The sequence below is a fragment of the Camelus bactrianus genome, chromosome X (genome assembly GCF_048773025.1).
Source record: "Camelus bactrianus isolate YW-2024 breed Bactrian camel chromosome X, ASM4877302v1, whole genome shotgun sequence".
Classification (NCBI taxonomy): Eukaryota; Metazoa; Chordata; class Mammalia; order Artiodactyla; family Camelidae; genus Camelus; species Camelus bactrianus.
The window spans coordinates 41917236-41939195 of record NC_133575.1 but is presented as its reverse complement, the minus strand read 5'-3'; the positions used below and the strand labels follow the sequence as shown (position 1 = coordinate 41939195).

Below are 21960 nucleotides of genomic sequence, written 5' to 3'. Positions count from 1 at the left end.
TCAAGACACCTGCCCAGTAGATTCACATCTAAATCAGACTAGAAACAACACGTGGAAAGGCTGGGAATGCAGTAAACTATAACAACTTGGAAGGCTAAAGTAGATTTGTTAGGCTGAGTACATTATGGAAACTCTTACCAAAGAGGTCTTTGAAGGAAGAAAGAAGTCTAAGTTGATTCAACTGTCTTTGTGGTTTCTTATCTCTATACTATTGTAAACGACACATAATACATATAAAATAAAACTTGCTTGCAAAGAGGTCAAACATTTAATAAAAATCGAAAGAATGCTGGCTAATTTTCCGCACAAGATATCTTTAGCCTTTCCATTCTTAACAGAATGCACTAGTTATTTAGAGGACTGCTAAGCAAAATGTCATAAACAACTATCCTATGAATTGCTTTTTTATTATTATTATGGATAGAGTTTTACTATGGTTGGAGTAGTGAGATGAAATGGAATTTCTGGTGGAACATGGGGGTTGATGTTTTATGACCCCAAAGTGCAAACTTCTCATTGCTTCACTTCTACTAAATTCCCTTTTTTTTTTCTTTTACCAACTATTTTATTTATTTTTTTTACATTTTTTTTATTGAGTTATAGTCACTTTACAATGTTGTGTCAAATTCCAGGGTAGAGCACAATTTTTTCAGTTATACATGAACATACATATATTCATTGTCACTTTTTTTTTCGCTGTGAGCTACCACAAGATCTTGCATATATTTCCCTGTGCTATACTCCTATGAATTGCTTTTGATGGTGAATGGAATAACACAGGAAAACTTGATCTGTGCCCATGTGCATTTCCAACTCATCATCAGAAATATATAGGGTCACCCCTGGTGACAGTGTTGCTTTCCTTGTGGGAAATATGAATGAAATAAACAAGAGTTACTTCATTCATTCAATAAACATTTAATGATAATTAAGTATTCTGCTCAGCTCACATCTACAGTTCTCCTTGTAAAATTTAACACAATAAACATTTATTGAATGCTTGATACTAGGCAGATATTAAGCATCTTGCTAGGAATACAAAGATGAGTGAGGCAGTCTATGTCATCAAGTGGATCACACTATTAAGATAAATTAAAATGAAAAAAACTTATAATATAATGTAATAAGTGCTGTGAGTGAAAGATGCTACATGAACACAAAGGAAGAACTGAATAACTGCCCATTTGAAAGTTGAGATTAAGGGATGGAAGGACAGGCTTCACTAAGGTGCTACTTGAGGTGGGTCTTGAGGAATCACTTAGAGATTGCCAGGCAACATACCAAACAGACGAAGAAGTATACCGGTGTGAAAAGCACAATGGGTTCAAATAACCATAAGCAGTTATGTATGGCTGGAGAAAAGGGTAAAGGAAGGTTACAGGAAACACCATTAGAAAGGTACATAGGGGTCAGAGCTTGAAACATTGTATGGTATACTAACAAAGTTCAATTCTGTTGGTTATACCATCTCTTTATTTCATAAACTACATTACTTCTACTTAATATGTGCTTACCAGGTGGCTCCAACAAATACATCAACGAGATTTCTGCCCTGGCCATATACAAGCTGTGCTCATGACTCTGAACTATGTGACCCTCTCTTGGGACATTTCTTGATAATTCTGCCGTTCCTAATCCGGGGATCCTATTGTGGCATTTAAAGGAATGGGGGAAAAGTTCAGGGAGGCTTTCAAATGAAGGCATTTGAGATTCAATGAAAGTTAATTATCTTAAGTGAGTTTTCCTACTAAAAGTTTTAGTCTAGATCTGTAGTCTAATATGGCAGCCACATGAGACTATTGAGCACTTGAAATGTAGTTAGTCCAAACTGAGATGGGGTATAATTGTAAAAAAAAATACACCAGATTTCAAAGATTTAGTAAGAAAAAAGAATGTAAAATATCTCAGTAATTTTGTATACTGATTACATGTTGAAATATTATTTTGGGTATGTAGGGCTAAAAATATAGTATCAAAATTATCATTATTATTTAAAAATTGTACCTGTTTCTCTCTGCTTTTTAAATGTGGCAACTAGAAATTTTAAAACTATATTTGTAGCTCACATTATATTTCTATTGAACAGGGCAGGTCTAGAGTATATATTGTCATCGACTTCTGAAGATTTGATGATACAAATTAGTTAATATCTACTGCCCTAACAGTCATCATAGATTTAACGGAAAAAAATAAAGTAAAACTTGGATATTTTAATAGACTATAAGAATGTTTATAACAGCAAATACAAAGACATTAGAAATCCAGAAAAAGGAGAATTGTCTCCAAATTAAACATAGGAAAGGGAGTTCCAAACCTTAATAAACAGTTGCTATTCTTTAAGAAGAAATAATCTTAATGTTGACAAGGACAACTGGGCTACATTATTATCTTGGTACGGATATTCTTTCAGCAACACTCAACTTTTTGCTATACCCATGTTAAGTTGCCTTCTATTTTGTATGGTCCTGGGTACTTGTCAAGATGAGGGATTTTTTCTTTCTGAATCAAGCAGAACAGTTTAAGGAAACCCCTCAGCCCAGCTGCCATTGTTTCTTAAATTAAGAATTTGGGCCTTACAAAACCTGTCTTCCAGAAAGGAAATACTCTAGAAAATATGTTGAAACTGATTACAAAAGCACTTCACATCTCAGCAAATCCACTCCTAGATATTTTCCTCCAAGAGAAATAAAAACCTAAATTACTTAAAACTTTTACATGAATATTCATAGCAACTTTATTCATGATAGCCAAAAATGTTCATCAACTGATGAATGAATAAACAAACTGTGATATATCCAGTCAGTGGAATGCAACTAAGCAATAAAAAGGAATTAACTACTCACATATACAACAATATGGATGACTTTCAAAATGATTATGCTTAGTGAAAGACACTATAGGAAAGGAAAGTACATACTGAATGATTTCGTTTATAAACTAATCTGCAGTGATAGAAATCAGAACAGTGGTTGCCTGGGGTAGAGGGTGGGGAGTAGACTGACAGCAAAGGGGTATGACAGAATTCTCTGGTATGAAAAAATGCTCTATTTCTTGATTGGAATTGTGGTTATATGTGTTACGTTTGTCCCAAAAAAGGCATCAACCCATACACTTAAAATGTGTGAATTTTACTGTATGTAAATTATACCTCAATAAAGTTAATTTCTAAGAAAGAAAAATAAGAAAAGAAAAAGGAAGGAAGGAGAGGAGAGAGAAAGAAAGAAAAAAGTACTACAGAGCCGAAATCCCTGGAGGCTGTAGCTCAGAAACAGGATAGCATAGTGTGGCATGAAACTTTGTTCAATATCAAGATGGCAGCCTCAAAGGTGAACAGGAAGTTTGTCCCGTTTGACCACCCTCACCCACTTTCCCTATTCTCCTCCTAAAAACCTGCTAACTATGTGAGGTGATGGATGTCTTAACTAACCTTATTGTGGTAATCATTTTGCAATATATACATATATAAAATCACTATCGCTGTACACCTTAAACTTACACAATATTATAGATCAGTTGTATCACAACAAAGATAGAGAAAAAAGGAGAACAGGAGTCGGTAACAGAAGTACATACACAGAGAGCACTTCAAAGAGATGAACCAAAATTCTAAATCTAAGGATAAAGCCAAATATAGAACAAGACAGTTGCCAGACTTTGGTGACAAGAGCAATCAGGCAGGTTGAAGAAGCATAGTCAAAGCATGCTGCTTAATGAACTGATATCAATCTGAAGTGAAATTTTTAATGGCATAACATTCTGTCCTTGGCTCTATCCTATTTAACAATTTTATCAATGATGTGAATAAAGAAGCTGAGAGAAAAACAGATAACAAATAAGATAGAAGATATATCCAGGAACAAAAATTAAATCTCCAGTTATAGCAATGAAATTAACATAAAAGAACTAAAGTCCTGCATTTAAGCCTCAAAACAAAACACACCAATATATGACAGCAAGATGCAGCTTAATAGAAGCATGTATTAAAAAAGACTGAGGGTCTTACAAGGGACCAAAAGCTCAAAATGATTCATTAGTGTGGTGTGACTGCCACTACTCAAAAAAGAAAAAAAATCAATCTTAGCTACATAAGTATCTAAAAAGAATGATGATCACTCTTAAATCTAAAGAGAAAGATTATTCTGAGCTGATTATATCGAACGTAGAGAATTGTGTTCTATTCTGGGTATCATACTTTAAGGAATAACACGAAAAGAACAAGCATGTTCAGAGGACAGCACACAACATGATGAGAGGACTAGAAACCATGTAATATGAAGAATGACTAAAAGAACTGAAAAGACTTCCCAGAGGACATAAGTATCTTCAAATATTTGAAGAGCTGACATGCAGAAAAGGAGTTACACTTTTTGAGCCCCAGTGGGTATAACTTAGACCAATTTCTATTCCTTCTTGGCCTTGAAATTGATTGGAATTGTTGTTTCAAAAAGATAGATGGTATGTCAATTCTCCCTGAGAAGAAAATAAGCTAAGTCATCATATGCCTTTTTGTGGTTCATTTTTACAAAACTTGACTAAAAAGGTTATGTACACAGACGAGAAAATTCAAATGGCCAATAAATCTATTAAAAAATATACCAGCTCACAGAGGCACCTCTCCTCTGTGTGGCCTGCTGTTGTCTATGGCAGCATAACCCGATAAACTCCGTTTCTATTCTAAATATACATATATATATATATATATACACCTAACTTCACTAGTTATCAGGGAAATGCAAATTAAAATACCCATGTAAGATGATAACATTAAGGAAAATGAAACTGGCTGAGGTTGTATATGGGAACTCTCTGCACTATCTTTGTATCTTTTCTGTAAATCTAAAATTATCCCAAAATAAAATGCTAATTAAAAACAACACCACCCTTCAGACCTGCCAAAATGTTTAAGTCTCATGATACCAAACACTATCAAGAATATGGGAAAAAGAGAAAGGAAGAGGGAGTATAAATTGTTAAAAACTACTTTGGACAACAATGTGGCAGTATTTGTTAAGTTAAAGATGCTTATAGCTTTGACCCAGCAGTTCAACTTCTATGTATAGCCCAGAACAGCACTGCCACTATGGGGTAGCCACTAATCACATGTGACTATTGAGTACTTGAAATGTGGGAAGTCCAAAATGAGATATGCTTTAAGTATAAAATACATACCAACTTCAAAGACCTTGTGTGGAAAAAAAAGAATATAAAATATCTCATTAATAATTTTTATATTGATTACATGTTGAAATGATAACATTTTTAATATACTAAGCTAAATAATTTGTATTGTTAAAATTAATTTAATCTGTTTAACTTTTTTTTAATATGGCTACTAGAAAATATTAAATTATTTATGTTTGCACTGTTTCAACTGAACAGCACTGCCCTAGAGCCTTACCCTCTAGTGCTGAAGAAAGAAATTAATTTAGTGAGTCATAAACAACATTTTTTAAATGAAAAAGCATAGAATAGAAAATATCAGTGTATTGCATGTAATAAGAGGAAAACAATTTCAGTAAACTTTTGATACAGTGTGCATATCTTGGGAGGTGATATAAAATATATTTCTTTGACATAGGTGATGGTCAAAAATGTTTGAAAGCTCCTGATAAACTCTCCAAAACACAATGTTCGTTGTAATGCTGTTGTTTGCAGTAGCAAATATTTGAAACACTCATACACAAAGGAGATTGGACAAATAAATTGTGGTACACCTATATTCAATATAATGGTACTAATCAGCAATGTAAATAAATAAACTAGAGCTAAAACATCCATATGAGTAAGTATCCAAAGCATAATACTGAGCAAAAAAAACACAAGTTGCAAGAAAAAAATCATACAAAATGATACAATTTATGCAAAAATTTATAAGATGAAAAACAAGCACATTAACCTTTTAGTTCTTTGAAACAATGAAATATCTGAAGCATATGGCAAACTTCAGATTCAACAAAAGATAGTGGTAAGTAGTTACACAGGTGTTCATTACATTATTCTCCTTTTCTGTGTGCTTCAAGTATTTATGTAAATACAAGGTCTCAAATACCAAATACTTGAAAGTTTGTATCTTTGTTTATATCTTTAAGATACTATATCCTAAATTAAAACTTAAGGTAGGTGGTAGTCGGCTTTGTTGTTGTTGTTTTAAAATAACAAGCATTAACAAAATATTGATCTAAACTTTTTAAAAATCATAGATCAGTAACTACTCTGGTTACAACATATTTCATTATTATATGAATGTGAACGTACCACAAGTCTAATCATGTTCCCAGAAAAAAATATGGTAAACTCTCCCATATCTGGCATAATTGAGGAATCTGGTGTTCTATTCAGTCAAACTTCTTTTGTTTACCAAGAATTCCCACAAATATCATACACGGATTATCAAATTTCAAAAGAATTAAGACACGATAAAATGCACTCAAACCTAAAGCTACACAGGATATAATTTATTTTTCACTGATGATTTTGGAAAGGCACTTCAGGATCTTGCAGTAATTTTTTAGCCACTGTGGAAAACAGTAAATGTACTTTTAAAGCAGTAGATTTCTATTTCAGATTAAACCAGTGTTATTTTGCACACCATAAAAATCCTGAGAAAATAGCTCTATTTCCCTACACTAGCTTATAAAAGGGTTTCAGTCTTAAACATCAACGTTGTTTTTCTGGTACCTAAATGAGAGAACTTGGAGCTACAGATAATCTGAAGAGATAAAATTAGGAAACAAAATACATTTAGAAGATCTTAGATAAGCCAGCAAACAGTTTGACATTTTCCTTACTACCATGTAAAGTTATATACCTTTGAAGTCCATGAAACGAAAACCAACATCGCCCATTTTTAAGTCTCTGGCTCGGGCCTATGAAACAAGAAAATATTTTAATATTCTGCTCTTTATCCTCCAGTTACTCAATAAACTTCTTTTCAAATTTTTCCTATTACTTCTTATTCAAAAGAAAAAATGATGAGAACATTTTAAAACCGAGAAAAAGTACTTAAAAGAGGGGTAGGGCCCTGCTGTCCTGCGACGCAAACCGAACCTGGAGAAAATTTTCAGGCCTTCTTTTCTTCCGACAATCCGCCCCGCAACACGCAACCAGGGCCCAAGGATACACTGTGATTGGTCTGCCTGGTACTCGCTGCCTCCCCCTAATTGGTTCAAAATACCCCTCCCCCACCCCCATACCTTCAAAGCATCCAATCACTTACAGCCCTTTTTCCCACTCTCGCAGACCCAGCTAGAGCCTCAGCTCCCCTCCCCCAACGGTCACCAACCATCTGGCTTCAATCAAATTTAGGTCCTTAGCATCAAAACTACAATAACTACTATTCCCCACTTTCAGAGGCCCCACACCGCTCCCCATACTTCATCCAAGTCCCAAAAGCCTGCTTATGCCCATTTTCCTTCACCTGAGAGTCAGCACCGTAGTTCAAAATCATTGCCTCAGGGCCACTCTACAAGGTGTTAACCTAATGGCCGCATCTTCTTGCTAATTAGAAACCACCCAACTAGCCTGTACCTGACCTCCTCTAGCCCTTGCTACTTAGAAAATCACTCACCTCAGCCAGCACCGCCGACTTGCACAGTGCCCTCTCCGCGAAGCGCGCCCGCAATGCCAGTCGACGACGCTTGGAAAGTTCCTCCCCCACAATGACGTCGATCAGAAGCCCCGCCCAACTGGCTTTTACTCTCTATCGCCGAGCCTTTGCTGGGGGTGCTGACTATCTGTCTAGGCGGGTAATGCTGGGTATGCGGTTCGAGGGCTGGGGTGAGAATCACTCACTGAGTGTGAGGGAGTACGGTGCAATACTGGAACACACTACAATTATTGCGGGAAGAGTTTAGATGGAGAGGGTTACAGGAAAGAGGAGAGCAGGGCTTTGAAGGAAAGAAAAGTGAGGGAGGAAGGGAGGACGGAAGGAAGGAAGGAAAAGAAAGTCAACATTGTTGCCCACTGATTATTCAAGAGTGGCAAAGGTCAGAAATATCAGAAGTTGAGGAGACTGAAAGACCCTGTAGTTACAAGACATATTTCTGCTGCCATGCCTTTGTCAAATCAGAAGAAAACTTACCCAGTGACTCCCCTGCAGGCTCGCAGCAAGGACAGGGGTCCCACTCAACTCTAAACAAACGGTTTTAGGGATGGTGTGGAATGTATAAGTGGACATGTTTGAATCCAGCTAAATCTATGGGTGATGCTTGCAACCAAGGAGCTGGCCTCTACTGAAATCTCCACTCAGAGACAGCAGTGTTAAGGCATAATGCCTCAAAATTTGGAGATGCCTCAAATCAAAACATGAACAAGCCTCCCACTTCCTCCCTCACATACCCCTCTTTCAAGCCTTGTGCACCTCACTCAAGCCAGATGTGGAGGGAGCTGGCTAACAGAATGAAAAGAAGAGATTGTGCCTTCAGATCTGGGAACACTAGCAGAGTTCCTTGCTGACCTGAAAGTCTCAGAGTCAGTTGTCATTTATCATGGAAAAGATGAGATTTCTAAAAATAATTTCTTTCCCTCTTCAAAATTTTCTGCATCTAGACCATATAGGACAGTGAAGAAGAAAAGGGGAAACAAAGTATTGCTATTAAATCCTTTTCTTTTGGCTCCTCCTCAAATACTGCAATTTGGTATTCATTTCACAGCACAAGATTGCTAAATTAGAGGAAGAATTCTGGTGGAAAAGGGCAGTAGAATATCCCTTAACTGACCGAATCCCCATGCACTATATACCGTGTGACATGGTGCTAGCTTCTTAGAATCTCAGCACCTCAATTTCCTCATCTGTAAGATGGGAATACAAGTAATTCTAGGCTTCTGGTTCATTGGAATCATGTACATAAAGCATCTAGAACAGTGGTTGGCATATAATAGACACAACAAATGTTAGCTCCCATTATCACTACCTATTTCGTGGTTGGCAATTAAGGGCTCCCAACTTCCATCATCCCACCCAGGCTCTTGGCTCTACCATATCTTCTTTGTTCGTGGATGAACAGATGAACAGACAGGGCGATAATTAGACCTCAGCTTTCAAGCCTCTAGCGGTCTTTTCACAAGCATCTTAGAACTCTTAGTGATTAATAATGTCTTCAGTAGAATGGATATTATATTATTCACGATTGTATAAGGCATACAGGAATCAAATGACTCTGTTGATTAAAACTGACTGTAAATATGACTCCAAAGTCAGGACTACATACTGAGCTGACACCACTGCATTGAAAGGGCCAGTGAATAAAGGAAAATATGCAGAAAGGATGCTGTATAGGTGTCTCCCATGTTTTTGTGTTTGATCTAGATGGCATCCCTAGATGTTACAAGTGTGAATTAAGAGACGGAAAAAAAGTTAAAGAAAGAAGAGGAAAGGAGATAATAAAAGAAGCAGGTGCATATTGAGGACATGCCAGAGTGAGTAGTAAAATACCATTAAGTGGCACTCAACATGCTATAAATTATTTTCCCTTACCTTAGCATAGACTCCAGATTTTCCACTCCTACCCTTTAACAAACTGGTGCAGAAATGGTGAAATAGGCAGTACATAGGCAGGTGAACAGCTTGGACTCTAATGAGAGCTTATTAAGACTCTCATTAATAGAGTGGATTAAAAGAGAGTAAGCAACTGAGAATGCAGATCAGTTAATAAAGTAGCATTGCACCTTATTAAAAGAAGAAAAACACTTTCAGAATAAATATGCAATTATAGTCAGGAAAATTCTAAAAACAAAAGTAATAACGAAGTAAGGAAGAGGGTCTTGTTCTACCAGATATTAAAACTACCGTAAATAAAATTGTATGGTACTGATGCAGACAGAAAAATGAAACAAAATTGAGTCCAGAAACAGATGCAAATACATATAGAAATGTTTCAAATCAGTAGGGGAAAGAGTTAATCAGGAAAATGTATTGAAACAACTGGATAGCCATTTTAAAAAAGAAAACCGGATCCCTGCCTTAATTCACATACCAGAATAAATTCTGGATTAATCAGAGATTAAATTGAATCATAAAATTTCTAAAGGAAATTTGGGTGAGTATTTTGTAAACACAAAGACAAGATCTAAACATGGTCTGAAAACCAGAATCAAAAAGGAAAAATAATGATAAGTTTTACCACATAAAAATTAAAACCTTCTGAATGGCACTATAAGCAAGGTTGAAAGACAAACCACAGATTAGAAAAAGATTTTTTCAACATATGTAACAGATAAAGAGTTAGCATATCTAACATAAAAGGCATATCTAACATTAAAATTAAAGACAAATACTCTAGCAAACAAATCAGCAAAGGACATGATCAGACAATTTACACAGGAAGAAATATAAATAGCCAATAAACACATGAAAAGATATTCAACCTCACCAGTAATCAAAGAGATGCAAATAAAGCAAGGTAAATTTTTTTTCATTTATCAGATTGGCAAAGGTTAAAAAGAATAACAAGAACCTCAAACTGGCAAGATGTACAAAACAGGCACTCTTGTGCACTGTTGGTAGGAGTACAAATTATTGCAAATAATCTGGAGGGCAGTTTGGCAATGTGTATCAAAATCTTAAATGTGTGTACCCTGTTCCCCAACAATTCCTCTTCTAGGAATATTCCTAAAGAAGAAATGGGAAATTTTGTTAAGATAGATTAACAGAAATGTTCACTGATGCATTGTAAACTTCTTAAATAGTTAAATGTGGACTAGTTATACAACCTAGTGTACATTAGTACCATATTGTGGAATACTTACACAGCCTTTAAAAACATTGCCGTGAAAACAACCTAAAGGTATAAAAGTAGGGAAATCCCTACATATTATCGTTGAGTTTAAAAAAAACAATAAAGTTACCAACTGCTCAAAAAGGTGTAATTATACAGATTTGAGTGACTTAAAAACTACTATACATGAAATAGATAAGCTACAAGGATTTACCATACAGCAGAGGGAATTACACCCAATATCTTATATGGAATGTAATCTATGTATATTATATCCTATCTGGAAGTGCTCTCACAGCATTTGGTATGCTCATGCAGCCCCAGCTAGCACCTCAGCTCCCCCCCACTCCACCTCAATGGTCACCAACCATCTGGTTTCAACAGAATTTAGGTCCTTCACATCCCAACTACAGTAACTACTACTTCCTGCTTTCAGTGGCCTCACACCACTCCCCCTATTTCATCCAAGTCCTAAAACCGTGCCTTTGCCCATTTTCCTTCACCAGAGACTCAGCTCCACAGTTCAAAATCACTGCCTCAGGGCCACGGTACAAGGTGTTGACTCAATGGCCACATCTTGCTAGTTAGAAACCATCCATCTAACCTGTACCCTATCTTTAATGGAATATAATCTGCAACAAAACTGAATCACTATGCTGTACACCTGAAACTAATACAACTAAATATTGTAAATCAACTATATTTCAATTAAAAAAAATATTGGGATGGTTTCCACCTGGGTATGAATGGAAAGAGACATCAGTGGCTACAGGACCAACCAATCCCACTAATATATAAATCGAAAAGAAAAGAAAGGGGGGGGGAGAAAAGGAAAAGAGTTTACAGAAAAGGTATACAATTATGTATGTATATTTGAACAAAAATGTCTGGAAGAGTATTTACCAAAATGTTAACAATGTTTTGTCTTTGAGTAGTGGGATTTGGGAAAACATGTACTTTCTTCTTTATACTTTTCAGTTTTTCAATGTCCTACAATGAACACATTTTTATCATTAGGGGAAAAAAGAGAAGCTATTTTCATAAAAAAAAAAAAATCCACAGGAAGATGAGGGAGCTTTTATCTGATGGGCATGTGTTTTTGCAATCAAGTATGCGGCAAAGTCAACAGCAGAGAGTAGGCGGAAGAGATCTGAAGAGTGTGAATAAGGTAAGAAACGGTTGTTTCAGAGAGCAGGGGAATCAGAGAGAGAAGGAGGATTTCCAGCAGGTTTGAGGGCCTAGCTGAAGTTGATGATCTGTTAACCTGCCCAGTTCTGTGATTGCCAACAATCCTGAACTACACCGGTGAAAGTATGGCGAAGATGTTTGGATTCCTCTGGGGGCAGTGGGGAGTCTGCTGGAGTATTGCCTAATGAGGTGAAGATATTTGCAAGAGTGACAATGCTAATAAATTCAGAAATTTAAGTGGAAAGGGGCAAGTAAAGATTGGAGGAAACAGATAAAAAGAAAGTGTATCTGGGAGCAGGGGGTGGAGGGAGGGTAGTGAATTGGAGGATTCATGAGGTCAAAGAATTGTTGCAGTGTGGTTACTTAAGCAAATGAGCTGGAGAACTTTGGGAAGATGTAGACAGAGAACTTGATGTTTGAATTAGTGAATGAGTTGGATGTTTTAATGTGTATTAGGAAAATACTTTTGCACTTATGATAGTGGTAAAATGTTTCCTTTTTTAAATAAATATGTTTAAGCTTAATAAAAGGATTTTTAGAACAATAGTACAGGAATTACACAAATAGAGAACCTTCATGAAGGTCATATTTACCTGACCGAGGTCTGAGAAACATTGCCCTGGATGAAAAAAAGACTAGGGAATCAAATCACAGAGCTACTCCCTCCTTCACAGTTTATTTAAACAGTACCAGGATTTATTGCTCTCTCCATTGACAATCTCCTTTAAGCATATAAATACAAGAATCGCTTGTCTTAAAAAAAAAAAATCTTCCTCAACTCCTTTCAGCTGTTGCCCTGAAATGCTTGCCAATAGCCCATGTCCACTTCCTCACCCTCCACTCAGTCCACTGCAATCCACCCAACCATTTGACAGAAACTGCTCTTGAAATGATCAATTACCTACTAACTGACAAAACCAATGAACCCTTTCTGTCTTTATCTTATTTAACTCTGCTCTCTAGGTAGCATTTGGCATTGTTGACTGCTCCTAAAAAGTTCCTTCCTCCCTAGACTTCCACATCAATCTCCTGTCTCTTCAGCCATCCATTCTCCGTCTCCTGCACTGTGTCCTCCTCTGCTATCCCTTAAATGTTAGCGTTCCCCTAATCTTCTACCATTATGATGATTATAAAAGGAATTTTCAAAGTAGTGTCTGTACCTGGTTAAAAAAAAAAAACTGAAAAAGCACAGAAGAGAAACCAGGGGTTTCTGGTTAATTTTTCCAGAAAAAAAAAAGTATGTGTAAATGCATCCTCTTTTGTACTTTCACATAAATAGTCTCTGTAGGGCTTTTGTTCCATTTTATTTTGTCTCTACTTAAAGTGTATCTTGGAGATCCTTCCTTAATGCCTCTTGGCACATATAATTCTATCTCATTTTTTTAATGGCTGTGTAAGTATTCCACTGAATTAATGTATTGTAACTTTAGTTCCCGGCTGATGCACATTCAGTAGCTTACAAGTTTTATGCTATTATGAATTATGTCACAGTAAATATCCTTATATATGGAAAATTAATTCATATAAGTGGAATTGTCAGATCAAAAGGAATATATTTTTAATTCTTGTATTATCAAATTACCCTCCACAAAATTTACAGGAATGTATATCCCCATTATACATAAGACTGACTGCTTACCTTCACTATTTTTTTTTAATTTTGGGGGGGATGGAGGTGATTAGGTTTATGTTTATTACTTTTAGTGGAGGTACCAGCGATTGAACCTGGGACATTGTGCATGCTAGGCACGCACTCTATCATTGAGCTATACCCTCCCCTCATACCCTCACTTTTGCCAATGCCTCATCATTGAGATTTGTTTCAGCAGTCTGTAAGTAAGAACTGAATGCTCATGGTTTTAATTTGCATTTCTTTGATAAATGACTTTGAGTATCTCTTTCTATATTTACTGGTATTTGTATTTTGTGAAAACTATATCCTTTACTCATTTTTCTCTTATCTCTTGATTTGCAAGAGCTCTTTATATATAAAGAAAATTATATAATTTGTGCTGCAAAATTTTTTTCTTGTATTTTGCAATCTTTAGCCCCACACACAGCTTCTATTACATACTCATTTGCCCTCTGAGTTGATCATTCCTAAATCTATAACTCTAGCCTAGACCTCTAACCTAGCTCCAAGTTCCAATTGATGATCATATAGCTTCACATATATGAAGCTAATCTCACATATGTTTATATACTCAGTATATCTGGAACTGAATTCATCTTTTCCCCAATATGCTCTTCTTGTGCTCTCCATCTTGGCCAATAATTTGATCTTTCACTCAGAAATCTAAGTCGTCCACTTCTTTCTTACCTCCTACATCCAAATGACCAAAAACCCTGAAATATTTTGCCCAAATGACTACAGTGCTCTCCTAACTAATTACTACTAGCAATGTTGCACAGTGGTTAAAAAGCACAAGCTGCAGTGTCAAACAGAACTGTATTTGTAGCCCAGCCCTGACCATTCTAAGTTATGTGACCTTGCGGGGAAGGTATAGCTCAGTGGTACAGTGTGTGCTTAGCATGCACAAGATCCTGGATTCAATCACCAGTACTCCATTAAAAAAAATTTAGAGGTGGGAGGGTATATAGCTCAAATGGTAGAGTGCATGCTTAGCATGCATGAGGTTCTGGGTTAAATCCCCAGTACCTTCTCTAAGAGTGAATAGACCTAATTACCTCCCCCTACCAAAAAAATTAAATAAATAAAACAAATTACACTCCCTCCAAAAAAAAAAACTTTAAGAAGGGAAAAAGAGAAAAGAAAAAAAAAACATAAAAACAGAACCAAGTTATGTGACCTAGAGCATATTTCTTACCCAAAACCTGTTCCCTCATCTGTAAAAACTAATTATCATAACATCCACTTCATTGGGTTACTGCAACAACTAAAAGATTGTATGCAGTGTCTGGCATATAATACTCAATAAATGGCAGCTAGTATCTCACGTTCTAACTTCCCCTACCCTCTTCCAAGCCTTCCTCCTTGCTGCTAGACCAACATATCCAAGCATCCGTTTTGCTTGGAATTACTCAGAGACAAACCTGCCTCCCCACCGTCCCCTCCACATACACAGAGCATTTGAAGACAGCATATCTGAATTCCGTGGTAGGGCATACAAGACCATTTGTGTGGTCTGTTATCTTTTACCACAACCCCATATATGCTACCCTCCAGCCACATAAAACTATGTCATACCCCCAAATACAATATGCTTATTCACACTTCTATGGCTTTGTGCACACTGTTCACTGACAGGCAAGCCCTCCCCTCAGTCCACTTCAAAAAACACCTACCCAAGACTCAGGTCAAGCATGTTCTTTGTCCTTTTGTAGCACTCAGCACTTACCCCTGCCCTGGTACAAATCACATTGTTTCATGTTTAACTGCCTGTCCCCCAACTAGATTGTGAGTTCCTTGAGGGCAGGGACTATTTTTTTTTTGAAGCATAGTAAATTTACAGTATTGTTAGTTTCTGGTGTATAGCATAGTGATTTAGTCATATATATATGTACACACATTTTTTTTCATATTCTTTTTCATTATAGCCAATTACAAGATTGAACATAGTTCCCTGTGCTATACAGTAGGACCTTGTTGTTTATCTATGTTATATATAGTAGTTTGTATCTGCTAATCCCAAATGTCTGATTTATCCCTCCCCCCTTTAGGGACTATGTTTTATGCTTAAACCCCCAGCACCCAGCACAGGGCCTAACATTTTATAGGAGCCCATCTGTTTTGTCAAATAAATGGATGAATGAAGTTTTGGTCTGAGCAGAGCCCTAACCACTGTTCCCTCACTACTTCTGTAGCAATCAGTACCTAGACAGTCCTTTACCAAACCTCGCCTATTGTCCACCCCTCCTCCTAGCAGTACCAAATACCCCAGCCAAAACTTCTTTTGTCCAGGCAGTCACAGGAGTCTCAGACTGGTCCAATTAGTAGGGGTGGGACAGAAGACAATGGTCTCAGTGTAGGCCCTGACCAATGCCAGTGTTGAGATCAGAGTCCATCCCCAAATCCCAGAGACGAGTGTTGCTGTCTACTTATTCAGAACATAACTTTCAGTGTAGCAAGGGGAAAGCATATCTCAAGATCATTCCCTGAAGTGTGACTAGATTTGATGGCTACTTACCCCACCCTACTCAAACACCCTGCCAACAAGAAGCACACACAGGCATAACAGATACTTCTGTGGTGTCCAGAGCAAACAAAGGACAATTCTCTGAAGCTCTCCACACTAAAAGTCAGGTACCATATCATCTCTAGCAAGCAAGGAACAAGACATAGTTTCTTTTTCTAGTTTCTTTTAATAATAATTTTTTAAAAGCCAGTAAGCAGCTAGAGATACAATTAAAAAGTAGACAAGTGAAAAAAAAAAAGGTAAGAAACAGCAAAGACACACCCTTAATTCCACAATAAATACAGAGCTCTGTTAGTGTTCAGCTACCATCATCCCATGGGAAGCCTAGCTCTCCGTGTGGTCAGGAGTACTCTCCACTATTGTGCAGTGAGACCAGACAGCATTCAGGTGTGATGGTGTCAAATTGAATGTGTACAGGCACTGCTGAGATCAAAGTCTACAGTTTTGGCCCTAGACTTGAGTGAGGGTTGGTCACTCTTAACCTCTTCCAGGCTGTGCTGCATCCCATAGCCGAAGTAGATGGCAAATCCTGGTGGGGAAAGGTAGTCGTCAGGTGGGGAGACAGTGACCTGTAAAGGCTTAACAGGTCTCCTACTCGAGACCCAGAGGGAAAACAGTTGGGATAGGACACACAAGAGGGCTACTCTTCCCAAGTGGATACCTACCAATGAGCATCCAGACCCCAAATCGGGCCCAGGTGCCAGCTGTCATCTGCATCATAAGGTAAACATTCACAAAGATGCTCATTAGTGGGAGGAGAGGCAAAGCAGGTACCTGGGAACAAAGCAAAATCTCCTTTGTATAGACCACAAGGTGACATAGAAGGAGATACTGAACCAACTCAGGCCAGGAAAGGGAGAGTCTGACTCCTACTCGGGCTGTGTATTTCACTGCCCACTCATTTCGTGCACCTCACATGGCACTCCTGGAATATGCAGTTTGGGGAAATGGAACAGGAAAGGAACTAAGAAGGGTCAGAGAAGATGTCTTTGGCCTGAGTGTCTCCTGTATCCTTCCCTTCTTGTACAATTAAAGAATCTGGACGAGATTGCATGGTATCTGGAGCCTATTCTTCCAAGATGGGTTGGTCGGGGGAGGAAAGAGAGAGGTCAATTACCTTAAAGTGAAGGGGAGTGGAACTCTGTGGCTGTCTCCAGATGACACCAGTGATCCCAGTAATGAGCATCAGGAGCAGCACGACCACTGTGAGCCACACTGGGTCTCCAGAAAGCAGTGGAGTGGACCACTGGGCCAGCACCAGGCAAAGGACACTCAGCAGCAGAGCTTCAAGAGTCAAGTGGACAAACACCAAAACCAACTCTTGAGACCGACCCGTTAAGACACGAGGCATCCCATGCCAAGGAACGTCAGCCCCTCTCTAGTTCCTCCTCCAAATGCCACACACTGCCCCTGCCCCCATCATGCTGACCCAAGAGAAAAATTCCACTGCTCACCAAGCAGTGAGGAACAAACATAGACAACTTGGCCAGAGAGTGGAGTGGGGATGGAGTTGAGTGGACAAAAGAGTCCCTGAAGGGTCAGCTTCTCTGCTTCAGGGATCTTCTCCTCCTGCAACTCCACTTCACCTTCCACATTCCTCATCTCCTGGTCAGGCTGATACCTGAGGCAAGAGTAAGAAGGTAGTATTAAGAACAACCCTGAACCACTGTACCATCTTCGCCCAGGCAGCGCCATCTTCCTTGTCACTATTAAGGGGAACAGCTAGCTCTCTTTGGCAGAGAGGGAGATCCACATTCCTCCAGGAGAGTAGGGATGATGAAGGCAAAGGGGGAAGGTGAAGCAGAGCCCCACTGTTCCTCATCTAAGAATAAAAACCCAAACCACAATCTGTGGAAGAAGGGAATCTCACCTGAGGATGAGAACACAAATAGCCACCAGGGAGTAAGCAAGCAGGGTCCCAATTGACATGAGGTCCACAAGATCAGTGAGTTCAAAGAGGAATGCCATGAATGCTGAAATGGATGGGCAGAAAACGTGAGCAAAGGCAAGAATAAAGTTAAGGGAGTTTGGTGAAAACAGGGGAAGGGCAAAGATGATTTTTCACCTGCGATGATGCCAGAGAACACAGTGGCCACGATGGGGGTGTGTGTGCCAGTGTGGATCCGGGCAAGGACACGAAACAGGAGACCATCCTCTGCCATTGCGTAGATTACCCGAGGCATGGGGAACATAGAGCCCAAGAGGCTGGAGAGAAGAGTGCCCAGACTGGCATGAGTTGACCGTGATCTCTCTCCTCAAGGCTCTGAGGTTAAGGAGTCTTCACCTTCTCTTCACCACCCTTCGAAGGGATATTCCCTGGTGTGGAATGCTATAACATGAGACTCTGACAGCGGAGGAGAACAGGCATTTGACACTGACCTGGTAGAAAGAGCACAGAGGGATCCAACAGCTACAACGTAGCGGGCAGGGGCCCATCCTGTATAGAGAAAGGCCTCAGGCAAGGGGCTCTCAGGCTGAAGCTGGTAGTAAGGCATCATGAGCGTGAGTGCCGAAGAGACGCCAAAATAGGCCAAAAAGCAGACGAACAGTGAAATCACAATGCCCGTGGGGATGGAACGCTGGGGATTCTGGGCTTCTTCCCCTGCAGGAAGAGGCACAAGGTTCTGAGTCAGAGAAGCCACCTTGCTCCTCTACCACCCCCAGCCTACACGCACCCTGGGCACACACGTGCCCAAGCCCCGGAGTGAAGGAAATGACTGTGTTACCAGTGGTAGCAATACAATCGAAACCGACAAATGCATAGAAACAGGTAGCAGCTCCTCGAAGAATCCCCTCGAAGCCAAAAGGCACAAATCCTCCAGAGCCCAGAGGGCCCAAGCTAGAGTGAAAGAAGGGATAGAAAAGGTAGGTAAGGGTGTGTGCAGCCAACTCTGTTCCTTTTCTCTAATGCTTAACTACTTAGCTGGGTCTTCAAGGCCAAGGCTCCCGTTCTTCCCCACTCCCAGTCCAGAATCCCTCAGCGCGGCTCCCCCCATCATGTGCCCAACTCGGCATCTCCTGAATCTCCTAACCTATAGGTGTCATTGAGTCCGGCCACGGCCAGTTTGTAGTCCTCTTCTGTGAGCTTCCAGTTGTGCAGATCTCCCTTAATGAAGCCAGAGATGATGACAAAACCAAGAACCAAAAGGTTCACCACCGTGAACACTTTGGTAACCAGGGCTGACTCACTAGCCCCCAGGGCCAGCAATCCTGTGGGAAAGAGGCAATCAGGACTCTTGAGAAAGAACAAAAGGCCTCAGTCCAAGCTTTGTTTCCCTCCTCTAGGTGCAGACCTTTCCTTCCCTTCTTTTCTTTCTCACCGCTATCACCTCTACCAAGCTCTCTCAGGCCTAGTGCCTCCTCGCCCCACCCCCATGACTGTCCCTGTCCCTTGCCTCACCAGTGAGCAACAACACAAGGCCCATAGCAAAAAAGTCTGGATATTCTGCAAGGACGTGGGGAACATGCAGCGAGATGCTCCCCTGCAGGGTCTGAGAGATGTGGTTCCCAATCAGGTTGTCAAAAGCTGAGCTCCAGGCCCGGGCCACACTGGCTGTACCTGGTGGAGTAGAGGGAGAAACATGGGGTCAAACTTCCTCTCTCCTCTCCTCCCTCCCCCATACCGCTCTCACAAGAACCCCTGTGGATTTTCACCTATTCTTACCTTTTAAGCAACAAAACCAGTCATTTAAGGAAACCAGGACCGAGGTAAGTAGAATGAACAATTTCTCCACGCCTTCAACCCTCCCAACCCCCCCAACAAACACACGCATTTCCGGATATTTAAGTCCTGCGAATGATGAATACCTCATTTCACCATTCCACCCAGATTTCCTGACTCAAAGCCCCTTCATTGGGCAGTGTCGTTCCCCCATGCCCCACCATCTCACCGATGACATAGGAGAGGATGAGGTTCCAGCCAGTGGTGAAGGCCCAGAGTTCACCCACAGTGACATAGCTGTAGAGATATGCAGAACCAGAACGGGGAACCCGGGCACCAAACTCCGCATAGCACAGCCCAGCCAACATAGAAGATAGGGCGGCCACCAAAAAGCAGATCACAATGGATGGTCCTGCTTTATCTTTGGCCACCTCGCCAGCCAGGACATACACGCCTGCACCCAATGTGCTGCCCACACCTAGGGCCACTAAATCCAGAGTGCTCAGGCATCTGGCAAAGCGGGTCTCAGCCATGCCTGGCTCCAGTGTACGTCTGCGTACCAGCTTTTGACCAAATCTGCAAAGCGCCTGCCACAGCATTCTAGCTGGAATTGAAGAGGATGCTAGGAAGGATCTGGTGAAAAACAAGACAAAAGACCTTCAATAGGGCTCATTATCCCTAAGCTCGAAAAGTGAATTACAATACCCACTCCACCAAGTAAAGGAGCTGTGGGGGGATGGGAGGAGGATGTTGAAGGGACAAAGGCAAGTCACTTTTTCTCTAACCTCAGTTTCTTCCTATGCAAGTAAGAATAACCATACCTCACAGGTTTGTGAAATGATTAATTTCAGAAACACATGTGAAAGCTCCCTATAGTTCAGGGCCTGGAACCTAGTAGGTGCTCAATCAATATTAGTCTTTTCTTTGCCGGGGATACTGTGGGGTTTATCCTAGACCCCCAGCCCAGGAGCCAGGGAAGCTCATTTGAGTCCGTTCCCTGGCTTGTGGCTCTTTGGGAATTAAACGGAACTCAACCCAGGAGGGGCCAGCAACTCCAGGGAGAACCCCCTTCTCACACTCCACATCCACATTCCTTTTCGGCGCTCGCCCCCAGGGCTTCGAATAAGCAAGGTTCCTAGATCGCCCGGAGGGAGGGGGAACCGATCTCGGCTACAGATCAAAAGTGAGCACCGACTCAATTCCATCCCTCCCCACCAAGCCCACACAGTGTAACTGGCGCTGCTGTCGCCCTGGGGAGTAAGCAAATGTTCCCCCACTTCCTCCCGCCCCGCTAGGCTGACCTGCTAGCATCAACAGTGAGGCGGGGCTTCGACATCTAAAGATTTGGAGACGCGCCCCGAGAGGGGCCCCTGAGCAGCCCGAAATTGCTCGCACCCAAGAGGAAGGGTTTCGCTTTATGCCCCCCGACTCAGCACCCAGTTTCTTATGCCCCCATCTAGAAACGGTCTAGGGCTGAGGTGGAGATGGGAGTCTTGGCTCCCAGGGCTGGGGTCTCGCCAGCAACAGGTCACGGCTGCATTGATGCAACTGCATGCCATGGTTGCCAGAGAATCCTAGGTATGCCCAGACCCTCGCTGGCCCCCTCCGACACACGTGTCGGCCCCCGAGGCTTACCGGGGAGCTCTTGCAAGCCCAGGGCACGAAGAGTCTCGGATAGGGTTCGGTGAGGCTGAGTTAAGCCGAGTTGGGTTGGGGCTGCCGAGTTCGGTGGCTCAGGCTTCAAAGCTGCTGCTTGGGGTCGTTGCGCGCCAAGCGCCCCTTATATACACCGGGAGGCGGAGCCGGTAACGTCATGGAATCCCACCCCCAATCCTCCTCCCTACACAACACACACACACACACACACCCCTTTCTCTCTCTCCCTCCCTCCCTGCTTCTCTTTCTCTCTCTCTCCCCAGCTTTGCAAAAGGGATTGCGTGGGGCCTGAGGTTGCGTCCCACTTGCAATAGCAAGACCAGCGTGGCAGGGAGCGAGAAAGGGGGAGGGCATCCTTCTCCCATTCTTGTCGTTTAGCGTCAGAGCAGGACAATAAGAAGCTTCCTGTCCTGAGACCCCAGGGGATTTTCTACCTTTGTGCCTTGATAGTCAGAATCAGTGATTGGCAGGGGTGGGGGAGGAGTGAGAGGTGGAGGAGAAAACAGCACAAGGCAGTCTCCAACTCAACCCTCATCCTTCCTTAGCTTTCTTTAATACATGAGGTTACCTCATCCCTGAAATC

At 40.7% G+C, this 21960-nt stretch overlaps 2 protein-coding genes across 2 annotated transcripts in view; both read right to left on the bottom strand.

The window, feature by feature from the left end:
- Positions 1–8176, bottom strand: part of TEX11 (testis expressed 11) — a 299458-nt gene extending 291282 nt beyond the window's left edge. Inside the window, exons 1-3 of the mRNA XM_045509206.2 lie at positions 8081–8176; positions 7568–7699; positions 6809–6866 (exon numbers count right to left, since the gene is read on the bottom strand). Coding sequence (XP_045365162.2) covers positions 6809–6866; positions 7568–7699; positions 8081–8176 — 286 coding nt within the window. The remainder of the gene's footprint in view (positions 1–6808; positions 6867–7567; positions 7700–8080) is intronic.
- An 8030-nt stretch (positions 8177–16206) lies between these two features.
- On the bottom strand, positions 16207–21509 carry SLC7A3 (solute carrier family 7 member 3). Its single transcript, XM_010973620.3, has 12 exons — positions 21357–21509; positions 19951–20354; positions 19461–19619; positions 19093–19270; positions 18787–18899; positions 18440–18662; positions 18126–18265; positions 17931–18033; positions 17515–17681; positions 17178–17344; positions 16726–16834; positions 16207–16589 (listed from the first exon to the last, which is right to left on the bottom strand). Exons 2-12 carry the CDS (start codon positions 20318–20320, stop codon positions 16459–16461), a joined length of 1860 nt encoding a protein of 619 aa, XP_010971922.1. The 5' UTR covers positions 20321–20354; positions 21357–21509; the 3' UTR covers positions 16207–16458.
- Positions 21510–21960: the final 451 nt, after the last annotated feature.

What these genes read in the sequence shown, in the direction of transcription:
- SLC7A3 (XM_010973620.3), bottom strand. Translation starts at nt 20,320, where the DNA reads ATGCTGTGGCAGGCGCTTTGCAGATTTGGTCAAAAGCTGGTACGCAGA. An exon ending in CGATTGTATTGCTACCACTG is followed by an intron (nt 18,663 to 18,786) that starts GTAACACAGTCA and finishes CTCTTCCTGCAG; the next exon opens with GGGAAGAAGCCCAGAATCCC. An exon ending in TGTTTGTTCCTCACTGCTTG is followed by an intron (nt 17,345 to 17,514) that starts GTGAGCAGTGGA and finishes TGACTCTTGAAG; the next exon opens with CTCTGCTGCTGAGTGTCCTT.